Source organism: Silurus meridionalis, chromosome 9 (assembly GCF_014805685.1).
Source record: "Silurus meridionalis isolate SWU-2019-XX chromosome 9, ASM1480568v1, whole genome shotgun sequence".
Lineage (NCBI taxonomy): Eukaryota > Metazoa > Chordata > Actinopteri > Siluriformes > Siluridae > Silurus > Silurus meridionalis.
In genome coordinates this window covers 279,280-301,489 of record NC_060892.1, presented here as the reverse complement: position 1 = coordinate 301,489, position 22,210 = coordinate 279,280, and the positions used below count along the sequence as shown (strand labels likewise).

The 22,210-nt window shown below is 40.9% G+C and overlaps 1 protein-coding gene across 1 annotated transcript in view; it reads left to right on the top strand.

Moving 5' to 3' along the window:
• si:ch73-63e15.2 (protein strawberry notch homolog 2) overlaps window positions 1–22,210 on the top strand; it is a 75,771-nt gene that overhangs the window by 37,536 nt on the left and 16,025 nt on the right. The window contains 17 exon segments of the mRNA XM_046857102.1: window positions 10,377–10,502; window positions 10,710–10,787; window positions 10,978–11,071; window positions 11,163–11,323; window positions 12,215–12,348; window positions 13,587–13,680; window positions 14,424–14,567; window positions 14,652–14,769; window positions 14,846–14,951; window positions 15,029–15,182; window positions 15,824–16,000; window positions 16,081–16,178; window positions 16,566–16,648; window positions 17,333–17,518; window positions 17,635–17,756; window positions 18,352–18,361; window positions 18,364–18,482. Of these exon segments, the coding sequence (XP_046713058.1) occupies window positions 10,377–10,502; window positions 10,710–10,787; window positions 10,978–11,071; window positions 11,163–11,323; window positions 12,215–12,348; window positions 13,587–13,680; window positions 14,424–14,567; window positions 14,652–14,769; window positions 14,846–14,951; window positions 15,029–15,182; window positions 15,824–16,000; window positions 16,081–16,178; window positions 16,566–16,648; window positions 17,333–17,518; window positions 17,635–17,756; window positions 18,352–18,361; window positions 18,364–18,482 (2,004 nt within the window).

The following is a 22,210-nucleotide window of genomic DNA, read 5'->3' as shown; positions in this document are numbered from 1 at the left end:
TTCTGGGAAGTCGTCTCAGCTGCGCAATTTAATCTGGTTTCTCTCCAGGAATTGTTTTTGTCTGTTATTTCCTTGTCGGAATTTAAAGTGAACAGACTTCCTCCTCAACACGTCCTCCAGGTTTAACCCTCACTTTACTGTTCTTTAGAAAATCACTTCCTGTAGCTTTATTCCCCAAAAAAAGCAGTTAATAATTCGACCGTGATCGGCAATGAATCCGCAATCTGTGCTGGATTCCAGTAAGAGCTGGAAGGAGGCGCTTGGTGGATTCTCCTCGGCGAGTCAACTTCAGGCTTCAGATTATTTGCATGAAAGCATTTATTTTTGGTTTTGACGTGTGCGCTCGAGCGTTGCTAATAAATCTACGCTTGCAGAAGAAGTGAAGGCCGTGACAGAAGGTCTTACTCCAGACTGTGTGTGGGGTTTAAACCCAAGACCTGGATGAACATAAACATCAGTGTGAAAATGAATCCGCTTGTGTTCATGTGTTAATGTGAACTTTTTGGGTCTGAGATCTCACCAGGTCTGGTGTCTGTTCTTCAGAAGGAGAGAAACTGTAAATCCTGACAGTAAACGATGGGCAAACAGATCTATTTTAGGCCCCGAGGCTGAGCTGCACGAGCGCATGCCTTACTGGAAGAGAGTGATGTAAGGTGCTATGAAGAGATCTCGATCATGGACACCTGTGGTTTCACTACTTGACCTGAACCCTTTCTCTCTCTCTCTCTCTCTCTCTCTCTCTCTCTCTCTCTCTCTCTTATTTTACCATTTAGATTTTTATTCTTTCACTTTTTTCTTTCTCATGCATTTTTTCGACGACGTTGTTTTTAGATCACTTTTGATATTTTTAGCTGCATCTGTGGGGTAATGAAACGCAGGAAGCTGTTGTTCTTGGCTGCTGATGTTTTTCCCGTCAGCGCGGGTCGAAAGGCTCCGGTATGCGCCGTGACGCTGTGGCTAACGCTAATCTACTGTAATAATGAGACACGGCTCTTTAGTGACCTCGACACAATACGTGTGTGTTCAAATTCCTCTTGTGTACAAAATACATACATTTACCCATTTACTTGAATTGTTTTTCTGCACGGGGAGAGTTTTTTTTTTTGCCTGGTTTGCAGGTTTCTTTATTTTCCTCATTGTTTAAAATCACACACAGACACTCAGTGACTTTCGGTAAGAGAAGAGCCCATACCCCCCACCCCCCACCCCCGGGGCTTAGCTTCCTCTTAACGTAGTGCACTAATACACCACTTGTTAGTCACATTTGGCCAGTGTATGTGTGTGTGTGTGTGTGTGTGTGTGTGTGTGTGTTACAGTCATTCCACTTCAAACCCTCATGAGCACTCATCACAGCTCAGACTCGGATCACTAGTGAGCTTTATGACATGAACGTGATGAAATCATCAGCAGGTTATGGAGATCAGACACAGGGTGTGTTTATTAGACCTACATGTTAGTTATTTATAAAGGATTTGAATTTATTATGCAGGAGTTGTTTTTCCAGACTGCAATATCACCTGATTCCCAAACAGTTGCTTCCTCATCTGTTTTTGTGCCTTTGTTCCGAGCTTGGTGGACGTTTTGGGGCATGTTCCAGTGCAGCACGATGTTCACCACAGGGTGGGAGTGGAATTAAAACTACATCCATAAACAGGTTTACGGATGGAGTCTGGAGAGCGACAAGGCTGAGACGAAGCATGACCTTATTTATTTTATACGTTTCTTTGCTTGACGAATGTTTCATTTGCCTTTTTTTTAAACTGAAGATGCAAAACAGAAGAATGTCGATGCAAATACTCTCCTTCAGCACGAAGCCTGAGGGTGACTTCTGAACACACAGACAAAATCAGCACTGATCACTAATAATGAGAAAGTTCATCGATTTACGCCGTTAAATAAAGTTTCCTATTGCGACGTATTTGATTTTATGTCTGACTCAAACTGCATTTGAACACATGCCTTTATAACCTTGATGGAGAATCATGAGAAGGTTTACTGCATGCACCAGACCTCCCGGGTTCCTCACCACATTCTGCAATGCAGTAAATCTCGTTGTTTTTCTATTTGTAAATCTTCAAGTATTTCTAGAACTCACTGATGTGCTGGGATTTTGCTTGATATTGTTAACAAAAAACATCCAGCGAGACATCGTGAGACATGACAATCTCTGTGATAGAAACTCTTTACAACAGTGATGAGCAGAAAAGCATGTCAGAATGCATGCAGGATTCTCACAGCGCTTCTTTAATCTGTTTGTCTCTGAGATCAACTGATTAGTTTCTGTACCAGTTTTATAGTAAATCATTGAAATGTTAGTAAACAAAATAAAAACAGAACCGTATGAACAGCACACAGAATTTATCAGACGGCTTGTTATTTTCCTGCTGGTCCTGTGGAGGAGGTTCAGGATAGAAGTATGTTTGATGTGAGATGGTATTTTAGTATGGAAGAATGTGTTGTGGTTGATGTGGAATGCTGGGGGATTCCCTGCTCACTGCTTCAGTCTAGAAGGTTCAGGGCAGTGGCTCAGTGTTCCTGAAACCCTACGCTCCATTCATGCAGTTAGGAGATGAAACAAAGCCAGTGTCTGACACACATACATTATATCTGACTTTTTATTTCCTCACCACACCCTGGTGTAGAAGTGTTCAGATTAAACTGCAGATCTTTATTATTGAGAACCACATGCATCAGCGGGGTTTGTGTACCTGACCCCCGCACTGTGGTGTTTAAGTACCTGACCCCCGCACTGTGGTGTTTGAGTTTGTGACCCCCGCACTGTGGTGTTTGAGTTTGTGACCCCCGCATTGTGGTGTTTGAGTTTGTGACCCCTGCACTGTGGTGTTTGAGTTTGTGACCCCTGCACTGTGGTGTTTAAATACCTGACCCTCCCACTGTGGTGTTTGAGTTTGTGACCCCCGCACTGTGGTGTTTGAGTTTGTGACCCCCGCACTGTGGTGTTTAAGTTTGTGACCCCGCATTGTGGTGTTTGAGTTTGTGACCCCTGCACTGTGGTGTTTGAGTTCCTGACCCCTGCACTGTGGTGTTGGAGTTTGCGAAGGTGTCTCAGTGGTGTTAGCGCAGGAAAACTCATGATTGTGAAAACTTGGTCTAAATTTGGTCATACATGTGGTTTATGAAAGCACTGCTGGGAAACACAAAGTGCTTGTTTAAGCAGGAAACTGAGTAGAATATGAAGTGGAAGAGGAACATCGCTGTGACAGGACGCTGCTGTCAGACCACAGGGGCAGATAAACATGTCACCTCTTTAGTGTTTAGAACTTCAGTAGGTCACTGTGTTTACTAAACATGCCTTATCAGCTTAACCTCACACCAAATACCCCACACCTCATACCTTATATCCCACACCTCATACCTCATACCCTTCACCTCCTACACCTTATACCCCCATACCTCATTCACCACACCTCATACCTCATACCCCATACCCCACACCTTATACCCTCATACCTCATTCACCACACCTCATACCCCCATACCCCATACTCCACCTCATACCTCATACTTCATTCACCACACCTCATACCTCATACCCCATACCCCACCTTATACCCCATACCTCATTCACCACACCTCATACCTCATACCCCATACCCCATACTCCACACCTTATACCCCATACCTCATTCACCACACCTCATACCTCATACCCCATACCCCATACTCCACACCTTATACCCTCATATTTCATTCACCACACCTCATACCACATACCCCACCTTATACCCCATACCTCATTCACCACACCTCATGCCTCATACCCCATACCCCACCTTATACCCCATACCTCATTCACACACCTCATACCTCATGCCCCATACCCCACACCTTATACCCCATACCTCATTCACCACACCTCATACCTCATACCCCATACCCTATACTCCACACCTTATACCCCATACCTCATTCACCACACCTCATACCTCATACCCCATACCCCATACTCCACACCTTATACCCTCATATTTCATTCACCACACCTCATACCACATACCCCACACCTTATACCCCATACCTCATTCACTACACCTCATACCTCATACCCCACACCTTATACCCCATACCTCATTCACCACACCTCATACCTCATACCCAATACCCCACACCTTATACCCCATACCTCATTCACCACACCTCATACCTCATACCCTATACCCCATGCCCTACACCTTATACCCCATACCTCATTCACCACACATCATACCCTATACCCCACACCTTATACCCCATACCTTTTGCACCACACCTTATACCTCATACCCCATACCCCACACCTTATACCCCATACCTTATTCACCACACCTCATACCCCATACCCCACACCTTATACCCCATACCTTATTCACCACACCTCATACCCCATACCACACACCTTATACCCCATACCCTATTCACTACACCTCATACCCCATACCCCATACCCTCACACCTTATAACCCCCATACCTCATTCACCACACCTCATACCTCATTCACCACACCTCATACCCCATACCCCACACCTCATACCCCACCCCACACCTCATACACCATACCCCACATCTTGTACCTCATACCCCATACCCCACACCTTATATCCCCTATACCCTACAGCCCATACCCCACACCTCATACCCCATACCCTATACTCCACACCTTATACCCCATACCTCATTCACCACACCTCATACCTCACCCCATACCCCATACTCCACACCTCATACCTCATACTTCATTCACCACCTCATACCTCATACCCCATACCCCACACCTTATACCCCATACCTCATTCACCACACCTCATACCTCATACCCCATACCCCATACTCCACACCTTATACCCTCATATTTCATTCACCACACCTTATACCCCATACCCCACACCTTATACCCCATACCTCATTCACTACACCTCATACCCCATACCACACCTTATACCCCATACCTCATTCACCACACTCATACCTCATACCCCATACCCCATACCCCACACCTTATACCCCCATACCTCATTCACCACACCTCATACCTCATGCCCCATACCCCACACCTCATACCCCACACCTTATACCTCATACCCCACACCTTATACCCCATACCTTATTCACCACACCTCATACCTCATACCCCATACCACACACCTTATACCCCATACCCTATTCACTACACCTCATACCCCATACCCCATACCCCACACCTTATACCCCATACCCCATACCTCATTCACCACACCTCATACCTCATTCACCACACCTCATACCCCATACCCCACACCTCATACCCCACACCCCACACCTCATACACCATACCCCACATCTTGTACCTCATACCCCATACCCCACACCTTATATCCCCTATACCCTACAGCCCATACCCCACACCTCATTCCCCATACCCTGTACATCACACCCCATACGGGCTTGGCTGTAAACTTGTTGAAGTTGAAGAATTCTGCAGTGTAAACTTTTCCTCAGGTTTTATGTTTTGTTCTGCATTAATCCTCTAAATTGGATCAACAAATGTTTTACTGCAGTGATTTGTATAATGAACCACTAAAAGACTGAAGGATTCTGATCTGTTATTATTTATTAATCCACAGCATAACACCATCACATCAGAATATACAAAAACATAAAAAAAATAATTAATAATAATGATATAGCATATAATAAAGTATATAAATTAACAGAATTACAAAATAATACAGTATATTTGTAAATAAATTAATTTAATAAAAATAATAAAATAAATAAATAGAATACATAAAAAGGGAGGCTTATCAAAATAAGTATAAAATGATTCAAATATAATAGAAAAGAATAATTGTAAATAAAACGAATGAAACAAAAAAATTATCAATTAATAAAATCTATTAATTTCAGTGAATTAATAAAAAAAATAATAAATTGAATAAATAAAAAAGAAACAGAAGATGGTTCTTATTTTCTATTTATTTATTTATTTATTTTATTTATTATTTTGTTGTCAAGATTTGGGCTTAGTAAAAGAAGAATAATGATTTTAATTAGTCTTTACAGAAATGATTGTTGGTGAATTTTCTGAAACACCTGCATCATGTGTAACATCTGCACGTATATAAACGCACTGTACTAACTGTCGCTCTGCTCATGAGGGAAAACTCTGCAATCGGAATACTCGATGTTGTCCGTCTGTACAATCAGCGTAAGTCGTTAAACACGTTTAGTGAACTTTCCGGTCCTTGGAAAAAGCAGGTTGCGTGCAGTGTTTTCTGTTGCGAAAGGAACAAACAGGTTTCTCTGGTTTGAGTCAGAGCTGGCTTCAGTACCACGCGCAGGATGTGATGTTTCATTCAGTACTGAAACAACTGTCAGATCTCCTCAGATTCTCCGTGGAAATGTTCAGTCCTCCGAGGCCGGCTTTCCCAGAATTTTCAAAGGAGTGTAAGATTTTCCTTCTGTTCTGTTGCAAACACACTGGTGTTCTCCTTAGATTTCTTGAGCTGTGACAATTATAAACTTCTACATCTATACACTTATCTACTTATATATCTATCTACTTATACATCTGTACACTTATAAACTTATACATCTGTACACTTATACACTAATACATCTGTACACTTATAAACCTATACATCTGTACACTTATAAACTTATACATCTGTACACTTATACACTAATACATCTGTACACTTATAAACCTATACATCTGTACACTTATAAACTTATACATCTGTACACTTATACACTAATACATCTGTACACTTATAAACCTATACATCTGTACACTTATAAACTTATACATCTGTACACTTATACACATACATCTGTACACTTATACACTTATACATCTGTACACTTATAAACTTATACATCTGTACACTTCTAAACTTATACATCTGTACACTTATACACTTATACATCTGTACACTTCTAAACTTATACATCTGTACACTTATAAACTTATACATCTGTACACTTCTAAACTTATACATCTGTACACTTATACACTTATACATCTGTACACTTATAAACTTATACATCTGTACACTTCTAAACTTATACATCTGTACACTTATAAACTTATACATCTGTACACTTCTAAACTTATACATCTGTACACTTATACACTTATACATCTGTACACTTATAAACTTATACATCTGTACACTTATAAACTTATACATCTGTACACTTCTAAACTTATACATCTGTACACTTATACACTTATACATCTGTACACTTATACACTTATACATCTGTACACTTATAAACCTATACATCTGTACACTTATAAACTTGTACATCTGTACACTTATACACTTATACATCTGTACACTTATACACATACATCTGTACACTTATAAACTTATACATCTGTACACTTATAAACTTATACATCTGTACACTTATAAACTTATACATCTGTACACTTATACACTTATACATCTGTACACTTATAAACTTATACATCTGTACACTTCTAAACTTATACATCTGTACACTTATAAACTTATACATCTGTACACTTCTAAACTTATACATCTGTACACTTATACACTTATACATCTGTACACTTATAAACTTATACATCTGTACACTTATAAACTTATACATCTGTACACTTCTAAACTTATACATCTGTACACTTATACACTTATACATCTGTACACTTATACACTTATACATCTGTACACTTATAAACCTATACATCTGTACACTTATAAACTTGTACATCTGTACACTTATACACTTATACATCTGTACACTTATACACTTATACATCTGTACACTTATACACATACATCTGTACACTTATAAACTTATACATCTGTACACTTATTCACTTATACATCTGTACACTTATACACTTATACATCTGTACACTTATAAACTTATACATCTGTACACTTATAAACTTATACATCTGTACACTTATACACTTATACATCTGTACACTTATACACTAATACATCTGTACACTTATACACTTATACACTTATACATCTGTACACTTATACACTTACATCTGTACACTTATACACATACATCTGTACACTTATAAACTTATACATCTGTACACTTATTAACTTATACATCTGTACACTTATACACTTATACATCTGTACACTTATAAACCTATACATCTGTACACTTATAAACTTATACATCTGTACACTTATACACTAATACATCTGTACACTTATAAACTTATACATCTGTACACTTATAAACTTATACATCTGTACACTTATACACTTATACATCTGTACACTAATACACTTATACATCTGTACACTTATAAACTTATACATCTGTACACTAATACACTTATACATCTGTACACTTATAAACTTATACATCTGTACACTTATACACTTATACATCTGTACACTTATACACTTATACATCTGTACACTTATAAACTTATACATCTGTACACTTATACACTTATACATCTGTACACTTATAAACCTATACATCTGTACACTTATACACTTATACATCTGTACACTTATACACTTATACATCTGTACACTTATAAACTTATACATCTGTACACTTATACACTTATACATCTGTACACTTATAAACTTATACATCTGTACACTTATACACTTATACATCTGTACACTTATAAACTTATACATCTGTACACTTATAAACCTATACATCTGTACACTTATAAACTTGTACATCTGTACACTTATACACTTATACATCTGTACACTTATACACTTATACATCTGTACACGTATAAACTTATACATCTGTACACTTATAATCTTATACATCTGTACACTTATACACTTATACATCTGTACACTTATAAACCTATACATCTGTACACTTATACACTTATACATCTGTACACTTATACACTTATACATCTGTACACTTATAAACCTATACACCTGTACACTTATAAACCTATACATCTGTACACGTATAATCTTATACATCTGTACACTTATTCACTTATACATCTATACAGTGCAGCCGGATACTCAGGGTAGTTACTTTTATGACCCTCGCGAGTAACAGAAATGGCGAGGTTCTGACTCTTTTTTGATGGTTCCTATTTTGAGTGAAATTGTACATGTACTGTACAGTAAACTCAACGAAAATTGTAAATTACTACTTGAAATGAATAATACAATAATAATAGATTAATAATAAAAATAGTTTTTTTAACATTTTATGTAATTTATTAGTATAAACTTATACAGTTATACATTTATAGCTATAAGTTAAAATCAGATTTTTCTTGTCTTCAACTGCATAAGGTACAGGTACAGGTACTATTTCCTCATTCCATTATCCAAAAGTATTTAGGATCTTAATGTTAGACCAGTTAAACTCAGTATAAATATATGTGATGATCTCTCAATGCTCATGATGATTTTGTTATTATTTTTGGATCAAATGTTTTATAATTTGTAATGTTTTATTATAATGGTGCGATTTATAACTTTTTTTATTTTTTCATTATATCATCTTTAATGATTCAGCAGTATTTTTTTTTTACTCAGACAGTAAAAAAGGCAGACGTGTAAAACAGACGTGCGTGATAAGAGCGATTGGCTAATAACAGCTTTACTGTGTACTGAGCTGATCGATATCTTATTATCACTGAGGGTGTAGAAACTTCTCCCAAAATATTATTGTTCATTATTAAGTCGATTACAGCCAAAACCTATTTATGTATATATATATGGGTTTTATTTTTTATTATTTATTGTTTATTTATTTATTTGCTTTTATTTATTTGTTTGTTTGTTTGTTTATTCCTGAAATTTCAAAGTGATGTTTAAGTGGATTTTCTAAAAAAATAACAATCATGTTTCACCATCTCAGGTGTCTATAGTTGGGTTCCTGGTGTGGTTTCCAATGGTAACAAAATGATGCTGTATCCAGGGACCAGAGCAGGATAGATTTTTTCCCGTCCATGTCCGAGCTCATGTGTAATTAGAAAAGAGAAGAACATTTCCCTGAGATAAGGATTTGAAACCACTGAGTGATTAAGTCCTTCATAATGATCTGTAAACACCTTTATTATTGTTCAGGATCAAAAAGTGGATCCGATCCCAGCACTGAATTCACACAACTTCAGACATTCGTTTTCACTCTGAAGGCAATTTACAGAGAAAACCCACACCATGGCCATGGATTTATTCAGGATTAGTGTCTTTATGTTTCCTGCTGGTGTAAATACTGATAAAGGTTTCAGTGATCTGGGTGACTGAAAGAAATATTGTTAAGCTGCAATATAGACATGAAATTCTTAGCATTATGAAGTTCCTGATCATCATATAGTGAAAGGTTTTAGCATGATATAATCCCTCTATCTCTCTCTCTCTCTCTCTCTCTCTCTCTCTCTCTCTCTCTGTAGGACCTGGTATGTATTGATGATCTGACTGATATCTCCCCCATTTCTACGGACCCTCTGTCTGACTTTGTAGATGTCATTCCTGTACCTACCATATGGGACATCAATACACCAACACCGACTCAGGAGGTAAGACTGATTTACCCCCCACCCACCCGCACATACATCGAACAAAGCGACCGCGAACTTCCTCTGAATTCCAATATTGTTTTTCTGCACTCCTACACTCAAGCGCTATGTGTTCGCTCTGCACTCGAGATGTCACATTTTCACACGTTCGTTTCTGCCACTGATTTACTTTCAGTCCTGTGTTTTTGCTTCTTTTCTTCTCTTTAGCAGTATTCCAACCGGTTTCAGGATATACAAAGTTTAGCTGATATCACAGCACTTATCAGCACACCGCCACCTGTTCAGGTAAATCAGAACTCAGAATTCAGTGTTCTGCTCTGAGATCTTGCTTTCAATTTCATTTATTGTTATTTGTTTGATATGTAGAGAAACCTGTAGTCTTTATCTAGGTGAGTAATTATAACTGGTCCATGTGTGTGTGTGTGTGTGTGTGTGTGTGTGTGTGTGTGTGTGTGTGTGCGTGTGTGTGCTACAGCGTTCTCAGCCAGAAGAGGAGGAAGAGATAGAGGAAGAAGAGACAGAAGAGCTCGGCCATGTAAACACCTATGCTGATTACAAACCTTCTAAATGTAGGCTCTGCCCACTTCTCATTTTTCACACCTTCATATCTGATCATCTCTCTTCCTCCTCTTATATCAGACATCTTTATTATCTGTTCAGCCTCTATAGGAAACTCACACCCTGACCGTGTAGTGGAGACCAACACACTTTCAAGCGTTCCTCCACCAGACATCACCTACACACTCTCTATCCCTGAGGCCATCATCCAGTGTGGGGTGCTCTCTGCCCTGCAGCTCGAGGCCATCATCTACGCCTGCCAAGTATATGCAGTAGCATACCACACACACACACACACACACACACACACACACACACACGTTCATAATTAGTGGTGGATGAAGTGCATAAAGCAGGTGGATTTATTAAAAGTAGAGACTCAGACTCCAGTAAAAGTAAAAGTTCTGTCACTTGAGTAAAAGTACAAAACTTTTTGTTTTCAAATGTACTTAAGTATCCAAAGTAGTGATTTATTATAACTATAATGTTCCTATGATCATTTTATCACAAGATTCTTTAATCATGCAGTTTCAGTGTAAAGACTCGAATGTGACTCTCAGCACACTGATCTATTAATAGAATGATATTAAAGACTCAAACACTGATTGATTTCTATTATAATGATCATGAACCCAAAACCTTCTTTTCTTCTGTTTTATTTAAATGTTGTAAATGAGATTTGACTTTGAAATGTAGTAACACTTCACTTCAGTAAAGTTCACCACTGTAGCGAGCTGCAGAGCAGAAACACTTTCAGATTTTGGATAGTTATTAAGAGATAGTGGATTTTGTATGATAGTATTTGAGATGCAGCCTGATGAACCCAACTGCAGCTTTAATTCCAACAACAGACAAATCCTGAAGAGTAACCTGAATCGTTGTAAAAAAAAAAAAAACAAAACAAAAAAAAACAAAGGAAAGTTCAGGGGATCAACAACCAACAGGAGAGATGAGATCAAAAACATCTCCAGGAGAGGGTTAGGAACAGTGTGATTATATAAGAGATACAAGCCTCAGTGTGTGGATCACGTCACAGTGATTTCCAGAAGAAGAGTTCTATAAATACTGAAAATGTGTATGTGTGTGTGTCTACGTGTGTGTGTGTGTGTGTGTGTGTGTGTGTGTGTGTGTGTGTGTGTGTGTGTATATGTTAGCAACATGAGGTGATCCTCCAGAACAAGCAGAGAGCAGGTTTTCTGATTGGAGATGGAGCTGGAGTGGGGAAGGGCCGCACAGTGGCTGGGATCATTCTGGAGAACTTCCTAAAGGGAAGGAGAAAAGCATTATGGTAAGCTACTCCTTCAACACTACCGCTTCTACACTACCCCTTCAACACTACCGCTTCTACACTACCCCTTCAACACTACCGCTTCTACACTACCCCTTCAACACTACCGCTTCTACACTACCCTTCAATACTACCCCTTCAACACTACCCCTTCTACACTACCCTCCACCACTACCCCTTTACACTACCCCTTTAGCGCTTCCCTTCTACACTACTCCTTCAACACTACCACTTTAACACTACTCCTTCAACACTACCGCTTCTACACTACCCCTTCAACACTACCCCTTCACACTACCCTTCAACACTACCCCTTCTACACTACCCTTCAACACTGCCCCTTCAACACTACCGCTTCTACACTACCCTTCAACACTACCGCTTCTACACTACTCCTTCAACACTACCCCTTCTACACTACCCCTTCAACACTACCGCTTCTACACTACCCTTCAACACTACCGCTTCTACACTACCCCTTCAACACTACCGCTTCTACACTACCCTTCAACACTACCCTTCAACACTACCCTTCTACACTACCCTTCACCACTACCCCTTTACACTACCCCTTTAGCGCTTCCCTTCTACACTACTCCTTCAACACTACCACTTTAACACTACTCCTTCTACACTACCCCTTCAACACTACCCTTCAACACTACCCTTCAACACTACCCCTTCTACACTGCCCTTCAACACTACCCTTCAACACTACCCCTTCTACACTACCTTCTACACTACCCCTTCAACACTACCCTTCAACACTACTCCTTCTACACTACCCCTTTAACACTACCCCTTCAACACTACCCCTTCTACACTACCCTTCAACACTACCCCTTCACACTACCCCTTCTACACTACCCCTTTAGTGCTTCCCTTCTACACTCCCCTTCAATACTACCCCTTCAACACTACCCTTCAACACTACCCCTTCAACACTACCCCTTCTACACTACCCCTTCAACACTACCCCTTCTAAACTACCCCTTCATCACTACCCCTTTTACACTACCCTTTACACTACCCCTTTAGCGCTTCCCTTCTACACTACCCCTTCAACACTACCTTCTACACTACCCTTCAATACTACCCCTTCTACACTACCCCTTCTACACTACCCCTCTACACTACCCCTTCTACACTACCCCTTCTACACTACCCCTTCTACACTAGCTCTACATGAGATTTATTTCCACACTTTCTATCTCTAATATTTCTTCTGTCTCTTTCAGGTTCAGCGTATCCAATGACCTCAAATATGACGCTGAACGAGATCTTCAGGACATTCGTGCTCCTAGTAATATTCTAGTACATGCTTTGAATAAGGTGAAGATTCACACACATTAAATGCAGATAAATACATATTTAATTAAACACAAATTAATACAGGGTTTCCACAGGGTCTTAAAAAGTGAAAAAGTTTTCTCCTCTCTCTCCTCTCTCTCTCTCTCTCTCTCCTCTCTCTCTCTCTCTCTCTCCTCTCTCTCTCCTCTCTCTCTCTCTCCTCTCTCTCTCTCTCTCTCTCTCTCTCTCTCTCTCTCTCTCTCTCTCTCTCCTCTCTCTCTCTCTCTCCTCTCTCTCTCTCTCCTCTCTCTCTCTCTCTCTCTCTCTCTCTCTCTCTCTCTCTCTCTCCCTCCTCTCTCTCTCCTCTCTCTCTCTCTCTCTCTCTCTCTCTCCTCTCTCTCCTCTCTCTCTCCCTCTCTCTCTCTCTCTCCCCCTCTCTCTCTCTCTCTCTCTCTCTCTCTCTCTCTCTCTCTCTCTCTCTCTCTCTCTCTGTTCCTCCCCTCTCTCCTCTCTCTCTATTTCTCTCTCTCTCTCTCTCTCTCTCTCTCTCTCTCTCTCTCTCTCTCTCTCTCTCTCTCTCTCTCTCTCTCTCTGTTCCTCCCCTCTCTCTCCTCTCTCTCTATTTCTCTCTCTCTATCTCTCGCTCTCTCTCCCTCTCTCTCTCTCTCTCTCTCTCTCTCTCTCTCTCTCTCCTCTCTCTCCTCTCTCATATATTATGGCTTGAACTCAGTCACAGTGTATTTGCATTAACACTTCACCGATCTGCACATTTTGTGTCCTGTCAGATAAAGTATGGAGACACAGCTACCTCTGAAGGGGTTCTGTTTGCAACCTACTCTGCTCTGATTGGAGAAAGCCAGGCAGGAGGTCAGCACCGCACCAGACTCAAGCAGATCCTGGATTGGTGTGGACCAGAATTTGATGGAGTCGTATCCTTTACTGTTTGGAGCGTGAGATTATAACACACCTTTAAAGGGTTACTTTAAGTTCCTTTACCTGCACCGTGTTTACAGATCGTGTTTGATGAATGCCATAAAGCTAAAAATGCCACATCCACCAAAATGGGCAAAGCTGTGATTCAGCTCCAGAACAAGCTTCCTCTGGCCAGGGTGGTGTACGCCAGTGCTACAGGTCAGTCTTCCTACAACCACATGGAAATGTTTATAGTCGTTATTATTCCAAGGTCGACATTTTCTTTATTGCGCAGGTGCTTCTGAGCCAAAGAACATGATCTACATGAGTCGTCTGGGAATCTGGGGAGAAGGAACACAGTTTAAGACGTTTGAAGATTTCCTCCACGCGATAGAGAAAAGGTCTGTAACGTGTAAGAGGGTGTGAGATCGATCAGTGTAGGACGTTTTCTGATCAGATGTTTGCACTGTTTTAACAGAGGTGTGGGTGCCATGGAGATTGTCGCTATGGACATGAAGGTTAGTGGGATGTACATCGCACGGCAGCTGAGCTTCTCTGGGGTTTCGTTCCGCATCGAAGAGATCAGCTTGGACAATGACTTCACACTCGTTTACAACAAAGCTGCCAAACTGGTGAGGGTGCAGGAAATATCTAACAGAATCAGACTGTCACACTACAACACACAGACTTCCACTGAGCTGTGAACCTGAGATTCACACGAACACATCAAGAACAAAAAACTCATTATTTTAAATGTCATGGATTTAATAGTGAGGTCCTGAAAATGTAGATTTGGGTGTTTATGTGTAAGTAATAAATCAGGTGTATGTGTGAGATGTTCCAGGATGTTAGTGTAGATGTGGAGGTGAAGAAGGTGCTGAGGTGAAGCGGAGAGCAAGTGTGTTTGTGTGTGTTTGTTTTTGTGTGTGTATGTGTGTGTGTGTGTGTGTGTGTGTGTGTGTGTGTGTGTGTGTGAGTGTTTGTGTATGTGGGTGTGTGTGTCTGTGTATGTGTTTGTGTGTGTGTATGTGTGTAAGTGTTTGTGCGTGTGTGTTAGTGCGTGTATGTGGTTGTGTTTGTATGTGTCCGGAACTGGTGGTTACTATGGCTACAGGTGTTTATAAAAACACTGATTACACTTCCTGTGTGTTCTGAATGCGCTGTGATATTAAACAATGAAGTTCTCCTGGTTCCACATGGGTTTGTCAGTTGATGAGGAACTGAGGTCATGCTGTGGGAATAAAACTTGACTCTTTCTGTCGTTGGTCCTCAGTGGGCAGAAGCTTTGGCCGTGTTCACTCAGGCAGCGGATTTACTCGGTATGGTGTCCAGGAAGTCTCTATGGGGTCAGTTCTGGTCTTCCCATCAGCGCTTTTTTAAATACCTGTGTATCGCCTCGAAGGTGCGCTGTCTGGTCGAGCTGGCGAAGAAAGAACTGGAAGCTGGCAAGGTGAGCTCCATCACACTGCTGAGAGCGAGAGATCTTTTGTGTGTTCGGTTTCCTATCCAACTGTGATATATATTTTGCAGTGTGTTGTGATCGGGCTGCAGTCCACAGGTGAAGCACGAACTCGAGAAGTTCTTGATGAAAATGAAGGACACTTGGACAAGTTTGTTTCTGCTGCAGAGTAAGTCTGGCATTTCTCAATGTGTGTGTGTGTGTGTGTGTGTGTGTGTGTGTGTGTGTGTGTGTGTGTGTGTTCGTGCTCGTGAATGAAATCTGTAAACGCATGAGTGCCTTCTGTCCTTTAAATTACTGCGGTTAATAATGTTCTATTCGACATTCTGAAACTGCGAGTTTAAAGAAGTCAAATTATCAGATAGAAAACGCCTTCGTTTCGCTTTTATCACTGCTGTGGCTTCAAAATATTACTGATCCATATAAGCAACATTCCTCCTGTTACACAGCAGATAGAAGAAGCACAGCGTGGCTTTGTGTGTGTATGTGTGTGTGTGTGTGTGTGTGTGTGTGTGTGTGTGTGTGTGGTGTCTGAGTAACTGTTCTGTATTTATAGAGGTGTGTTCCAGTCTCTGGTCCAAAAGCACTTTCCTTTAGAGAAACAGAGAAAAGAAAAAGGAGCCGCCAGCAAGAGGAAACGTAGGTCCCCCCCACCCCAAACACACACACACACACACACACACACACACACACACACACACACAGCTCTTTATGGAACATCACAACACGTTGTTTTGCTCAATTTAATAACATTTCAATACATAGTTTATCGGAAACTTCATCATAATGATCAGGACACAGTATTTATTCTGACCCTCAGCTCGGGTCTGATGATTCCTCCTGCACAAACAACTGTTACTACTCAAGCAAACACTTTTATTATTTCAGTGTCTTGAAAAGTTTGCAGTTAAAATAATAATAATAATAATAATAATAATAATAATAGGAGAAAGAAGAAGAAGATGAAGCAGAAGAAGAAGAAGAAGACATTTTATTTATGGACCCCTTACATACATCAACAACACACAAGAATTAACAACAACAATTTAAATAATAAAACACATTTCTTCTTATTCTTTTTTATCTTCTTCTTCATCTTCATCAAAAGATGCATTTATAAATGTGATTTGAAAGTAAAAACACAGTCGCTGTTGTGAATATTCAGAGGAAGTAGATTCCACAAATGCAGCATAGCTGAAAGCTCAAGATCCCATAGATGCTAAACACACAAAAAGAAGAACTAAGGGTGAGGAGTTGGTGTCAGATAGAGATGCTGCTGTAGAGCTGTGTATAAACATTGTGCTGTACTTGTGTGTGGTGAAGGTAAAGCTAAAGTTCGGCAGTCAAAGTGCCCCAGGCAGGGGGCAGATGGCAGGAGTGTCGTTAACGTCAGTGATGACAGCAGTACGGAGTCTGATGGAGTGGACAGTGACTCCAACTCGTCTCCTGATTCACTACAGGACAACGGCGATGACGTCATCTTCATTACACAAACCAACTGTTATGCTGGTATACTTCCTTTTCACTCTGTTTTCATCTGCAGCCACATAGAAAAAACATGATGATGATGGTGATGATGTTGATTGACAATGTGTAAGTCAGAATGTTCCTGTGTTCATCACCAGCTCGTTTGGAGGAGATGAAGCAAAGCCTCCTGATTAAAATCTCGGAGCTCGGGAAAGAACTACCTCTGAACACACTGGACGAGCTCATTGATAAATTTGGAGGTCCAGAGAAGGTTTCAGAGGTGAGGCAAAGGGAAAGGAGAATGAAAATTATTACAAATTAGAACAAATTATTAAATCAAATACTATATAATGGCTGTCTGATAAAATCACTGAGTTCTGAAATATTACTCTGATAATAACAATTATTATCCACAAAAACGTATAAATACTGATTATACTTCATCTATATACAGTATGTGGAACTGTTTATCTCTCAGTCCTCACATTAGTTCTTTAAATGCACAAATTAGAATAAATGTACAGGAAAATTAGATATACAATATAATGGCAGAAGTCATAAGTACGATGTGTTTTTTTTTATCATTGCCTTCCACATTCAGTCCAAATTTGCTTGTATAATTCTCTCCAATCTTCTGGGAAAATGTTTCACTAGATTTTGGAGTTTGCTTTTGGACATTTTTGTTTATCAGCCACAATGGTGTTAGAACCACATTAGAAAGGTCACGTGTCCCAGTACTTTTGGCAATATAGTGTATTTATTTTAATGAAACTGAAACAGTAAACTGAACCAGATAGCAAACATCTGATCTGTTTTTATAAAAATAAAAAAATCTCTCTCCCTCTTTTCCTCTCTCTCTCTCTGTGGGTATGTAGATGACTGGACGGAAGGTCGAGTGGTTCGGCAGATGGATGGAAGCGTTCATTACGAGTCTCGAGCTGAACACGGCCACACCATTGACCACATCAACATCAAGGAGAAGGATCGCTTCATGAACGGAGAGAAGGTTCGCAGGGTGTTTTAAAAAGCTGATTTCAGCAAAACAGTGTCTGACTACTGAGAAATCCTGAGTACTGAATCAGATCCCAAATCTCTCTCTAACTTATTTCCTAACTTTTGGTGTCACTTTATTTTATTTAATAATTCACGGGTATAAAGAAAGGAAAAAAAAAATATATAAACAAAAAAAACAAAAAAAGGGGTTGGGGGGTGTATTTGTATGGGGGTGTGATGGCAGCGGTACCCAGCCGGTCTCACTCCGGCATGTGGGGGCGCTATGAGAAAAGCCCCAGGGGACGGTGGAGCAGGTGTTAGTGGCTGTAGGTGAGCTTGTGGGCTTTGCGAACATAATGTCGGCGTTGCAGTTGAACAAGGCCGTTGTAATGTTTGTGAAGGAGAAACATCTGGTAGATCAGCTGAAGTGCGGTGTATCGGTAAGTGGAGAACATTTTCTGTTTACAGCGCTGGAATCAGTAACAAACAGTGTAATGATTCAGGAAGGTAGCAAGGGGCATTACCATAGTGCTGCTAAATTGTAAACACCTGGAGCTAAAGCATGTCGTTCAGGCAATGCGTGCTGATGTTCCTGAAGGAGCCCTAATTAGAGATCTCCTTCAGAGTTACTGCTCAGCCCCATGCTGCTGCTGCTGCTGCTGCTGCCGAGACCAACACGGTTGGTAACACAGAGGACGAACAGGCACAAGATGCCAATTATGAACTTGTATTGTGTGAAATCACTTCTATTGAACTGCAAGATTCACAAGAGGAAGACTTTACAGATAAGGAAGTTGGAGAAGTGGGCACACAGAGTGGTGGTTTGGTGGAGGAAACCAGAGGAGACTCCATGCTAATGGAAAATACTAGTGCAGGAAGTAGTTTAACAAAGCAGAGGGACAGTGCAGATATAAAAATGACAGGAAGTATTGAATTTACAACAGAAGACATCAAAAGCACCACAGAAGAGGCTGGTGTGGCCAGTGGAGATTGTATGGAGGTTGCTGAGAGGGAAGAAGTTGCCAATATGGACAATGTGCAGGGTGCTGTGGAGGAGGCAGGGGGCAGCACAGGTATCACTGCAGCAAAGAACAAGAGTACCGCTGCTCCTCTACTACACACACTAGAGGAGTTAAACAACTTCCTAGATGAAACCTTTGGAAAGATCGTAAATATTGCTTACTTCTTCGCAAACACATAGTGATTCCTAATGTCCTTTTCTGCTCTCTCTTCCTTTAGCTAATAGTCCTTATGGAGCAGCTGAGAATAGGAACCTTTAACATTAACGGGGGCAGAGATAAGAATAAACGAGCCATAGTTAAAGAGGTTATTAAATACAAAAACATTCATGTACTTTTTCTACAAGAAACACAGTGACAGAGAAAATGAAACTGAATGGGGGATGTGGTGGGAAGAGCAAGTCTTTCTCTATCATTGGAAAAGCTTCAGTGCAGGGGCAGCAATTTTATTTTCAAAAAGGGTCATACAATGTCATACAGCGCATTGTGCTAGAGCCGGGACGGGTTTCAATACTACAAGAAGAAATCAGAGGAATGTTTATATTGGTAAACCTCGCAAGTGAGAGACTAAAAATGTCTGATAAATTTCGGTATGCAATAATTAAGCATGGTAGTATCCTGACTATAGTAATGGGTGGAGACTGGAACTGCACCATTGACTTTACGGTAGACCGGAACTCATAAGAACCACACATACAGTCCAGTGAAGCATTAGATGAGGTTATTAAAGCATGCAGTCTGTTAGATGCCTGGAGAGAAAAGATTTTGGGTGTGAAACAATACACATGGCTGAAGACGACCACTACAAGAATAAGTGCTGCGAGACTCGACAGATTCTATATAACAGTGTCAGGTAGGAAGAAAAGAGTGTTCCATACTGTCAGCCTGCTTGAGCACTTCCGGCATTACCACCTACACCATCCAGGAACCGCCCCCTTGCGGAAATGGTGTCCATCTTGCAATCACATGTAAGGCGTCTTCAAGGCTTGATAGGCTCTAGCTTTTTCTCTGGTACCTTCACCTACCGGCACCTCAGCTAAAGCCGAACTGAAGTCAACAAATACAATCCGGGAATATGTTGCTGGGCAGTCAAGGTCTTGCAGAATGTAGTGCAGCCCCATGTTGACTGTGTCATCCACCGATTTGTTTGCTCGAAGAGACAGACTTTGAGACAGAAGGGGAAGACACCCTCTGAGCTGGAAGCTTTCCTTGTCTTCTGTCTTTGAAAGAGCCAATACACATCCTCTTTAAAGATTGTGAGTGCAACTCAGAAATGTTAGAGGGGTTCCCAGAGATGTGATGGGGCAGACAGGGGGCTGGGTGGGATGAGAGGTGTGAAGATATTGTTCTCCAACCTGTAGAAAATGTTGAGGTCATCATCCAGGTCTTTGTTTTTTCAGTGGGGAGGGGTGGTCTCCTGTAGTGAGATCTTGCAGGCATTTCTACACTGATGCAGGATCGTTATCTGAAAATCTGTTTTTCAGATTTAACATCGGTTCCTAAAAACTATCATGACCTTGTGCCAGTGTTCAGTAAAGCCTTGGCCACCTCTCTGCCTCCCCACCGACACTTGAACTGTACCATTGAGCTGCTTCCCGAAATCAGTCGTCCACGGGGCCGCCTGTATCAGTTATCAGCCCTACGAGAGCGGCCATGAACCAGTATATTCAGGAGTCCCTGGCAGCAGGTATCATCCAACTATCCTCCTCCCCAGCTTGGGCAGGATTTTTCTTCGTAGCGAATAAGGATACATCTCTACTCCCATGTATCAACTACCGGGAACTGTTACCCCTTGCTGCTTTTGACCTCGGCGTTTGAGCTCCTGCATGGTGCCACAGTCTTCACTAAGCTGGATCTACGCAACGCATACCACCTGGTGCGTATCAGGGAGGGGGGACGAATGGAAGACACAGCCTGTCATTATGAGTACCTTGTCATGCCGTTAGGCCTTACTAACGCTCCAGCCGTCTTTCAGGCAATGGTCAATGTGGTCCTCCGAGACATGCTCAACAGCGTGTTTGTCTATTTAGATGATATTCTGATCTTCTCCCGTTCCATGGATGAACACATCCGGCAGGTGCGTTAGGTCTTGGAGAGACTCCTCAAGAACGAGCTTGCCAGGATCCAGGCCATCCGGGATTGGCCAGCCCCCATCTCCCATCGCCAACTACAAAATATTCTTCTACCTAAAAAAGGTGTTTTTAGGTGTTCTAAAAAATTGGAGGCCTGTATCACTGCTGTGCACGGAATATAAGATCTTATCAAAATGTCTATGAACAGACTGAAAGAACACACTGATGAAGTAATAGACTCAAGTCAAACATACTGTGTTCCTGGACATACAATGATGGACAATGTGTTTCTTGTACCTGACATAATTGAACTATGTAAACTGAATTCTCTTGATTTGGGTTTCTTTTCATTAGCTAAGGATAAAGCATTTGATTGAGTAGACCACATGTCTTTTTAACATGCTAGAGGCCTTTGGGATGGGTGCACAGTTTTTATCATGGATCAAACTTTAATATTCTGGGGCTTGTATTATGCTCAAGGTAGGGGGAGGGCTTAGCTGTCCGTTTGGGTTGGAAAATTCCTATACACAGTCACCATGAAGGTCACCCACATAAACACTCTGGTTGGTGTAAAGGACTCAAAGTGGTCAGACTTGTTGGCACCAAGCTCCAGCACCAGGAGAAGTGTAGCGCCAATCTATAGTGGAGGA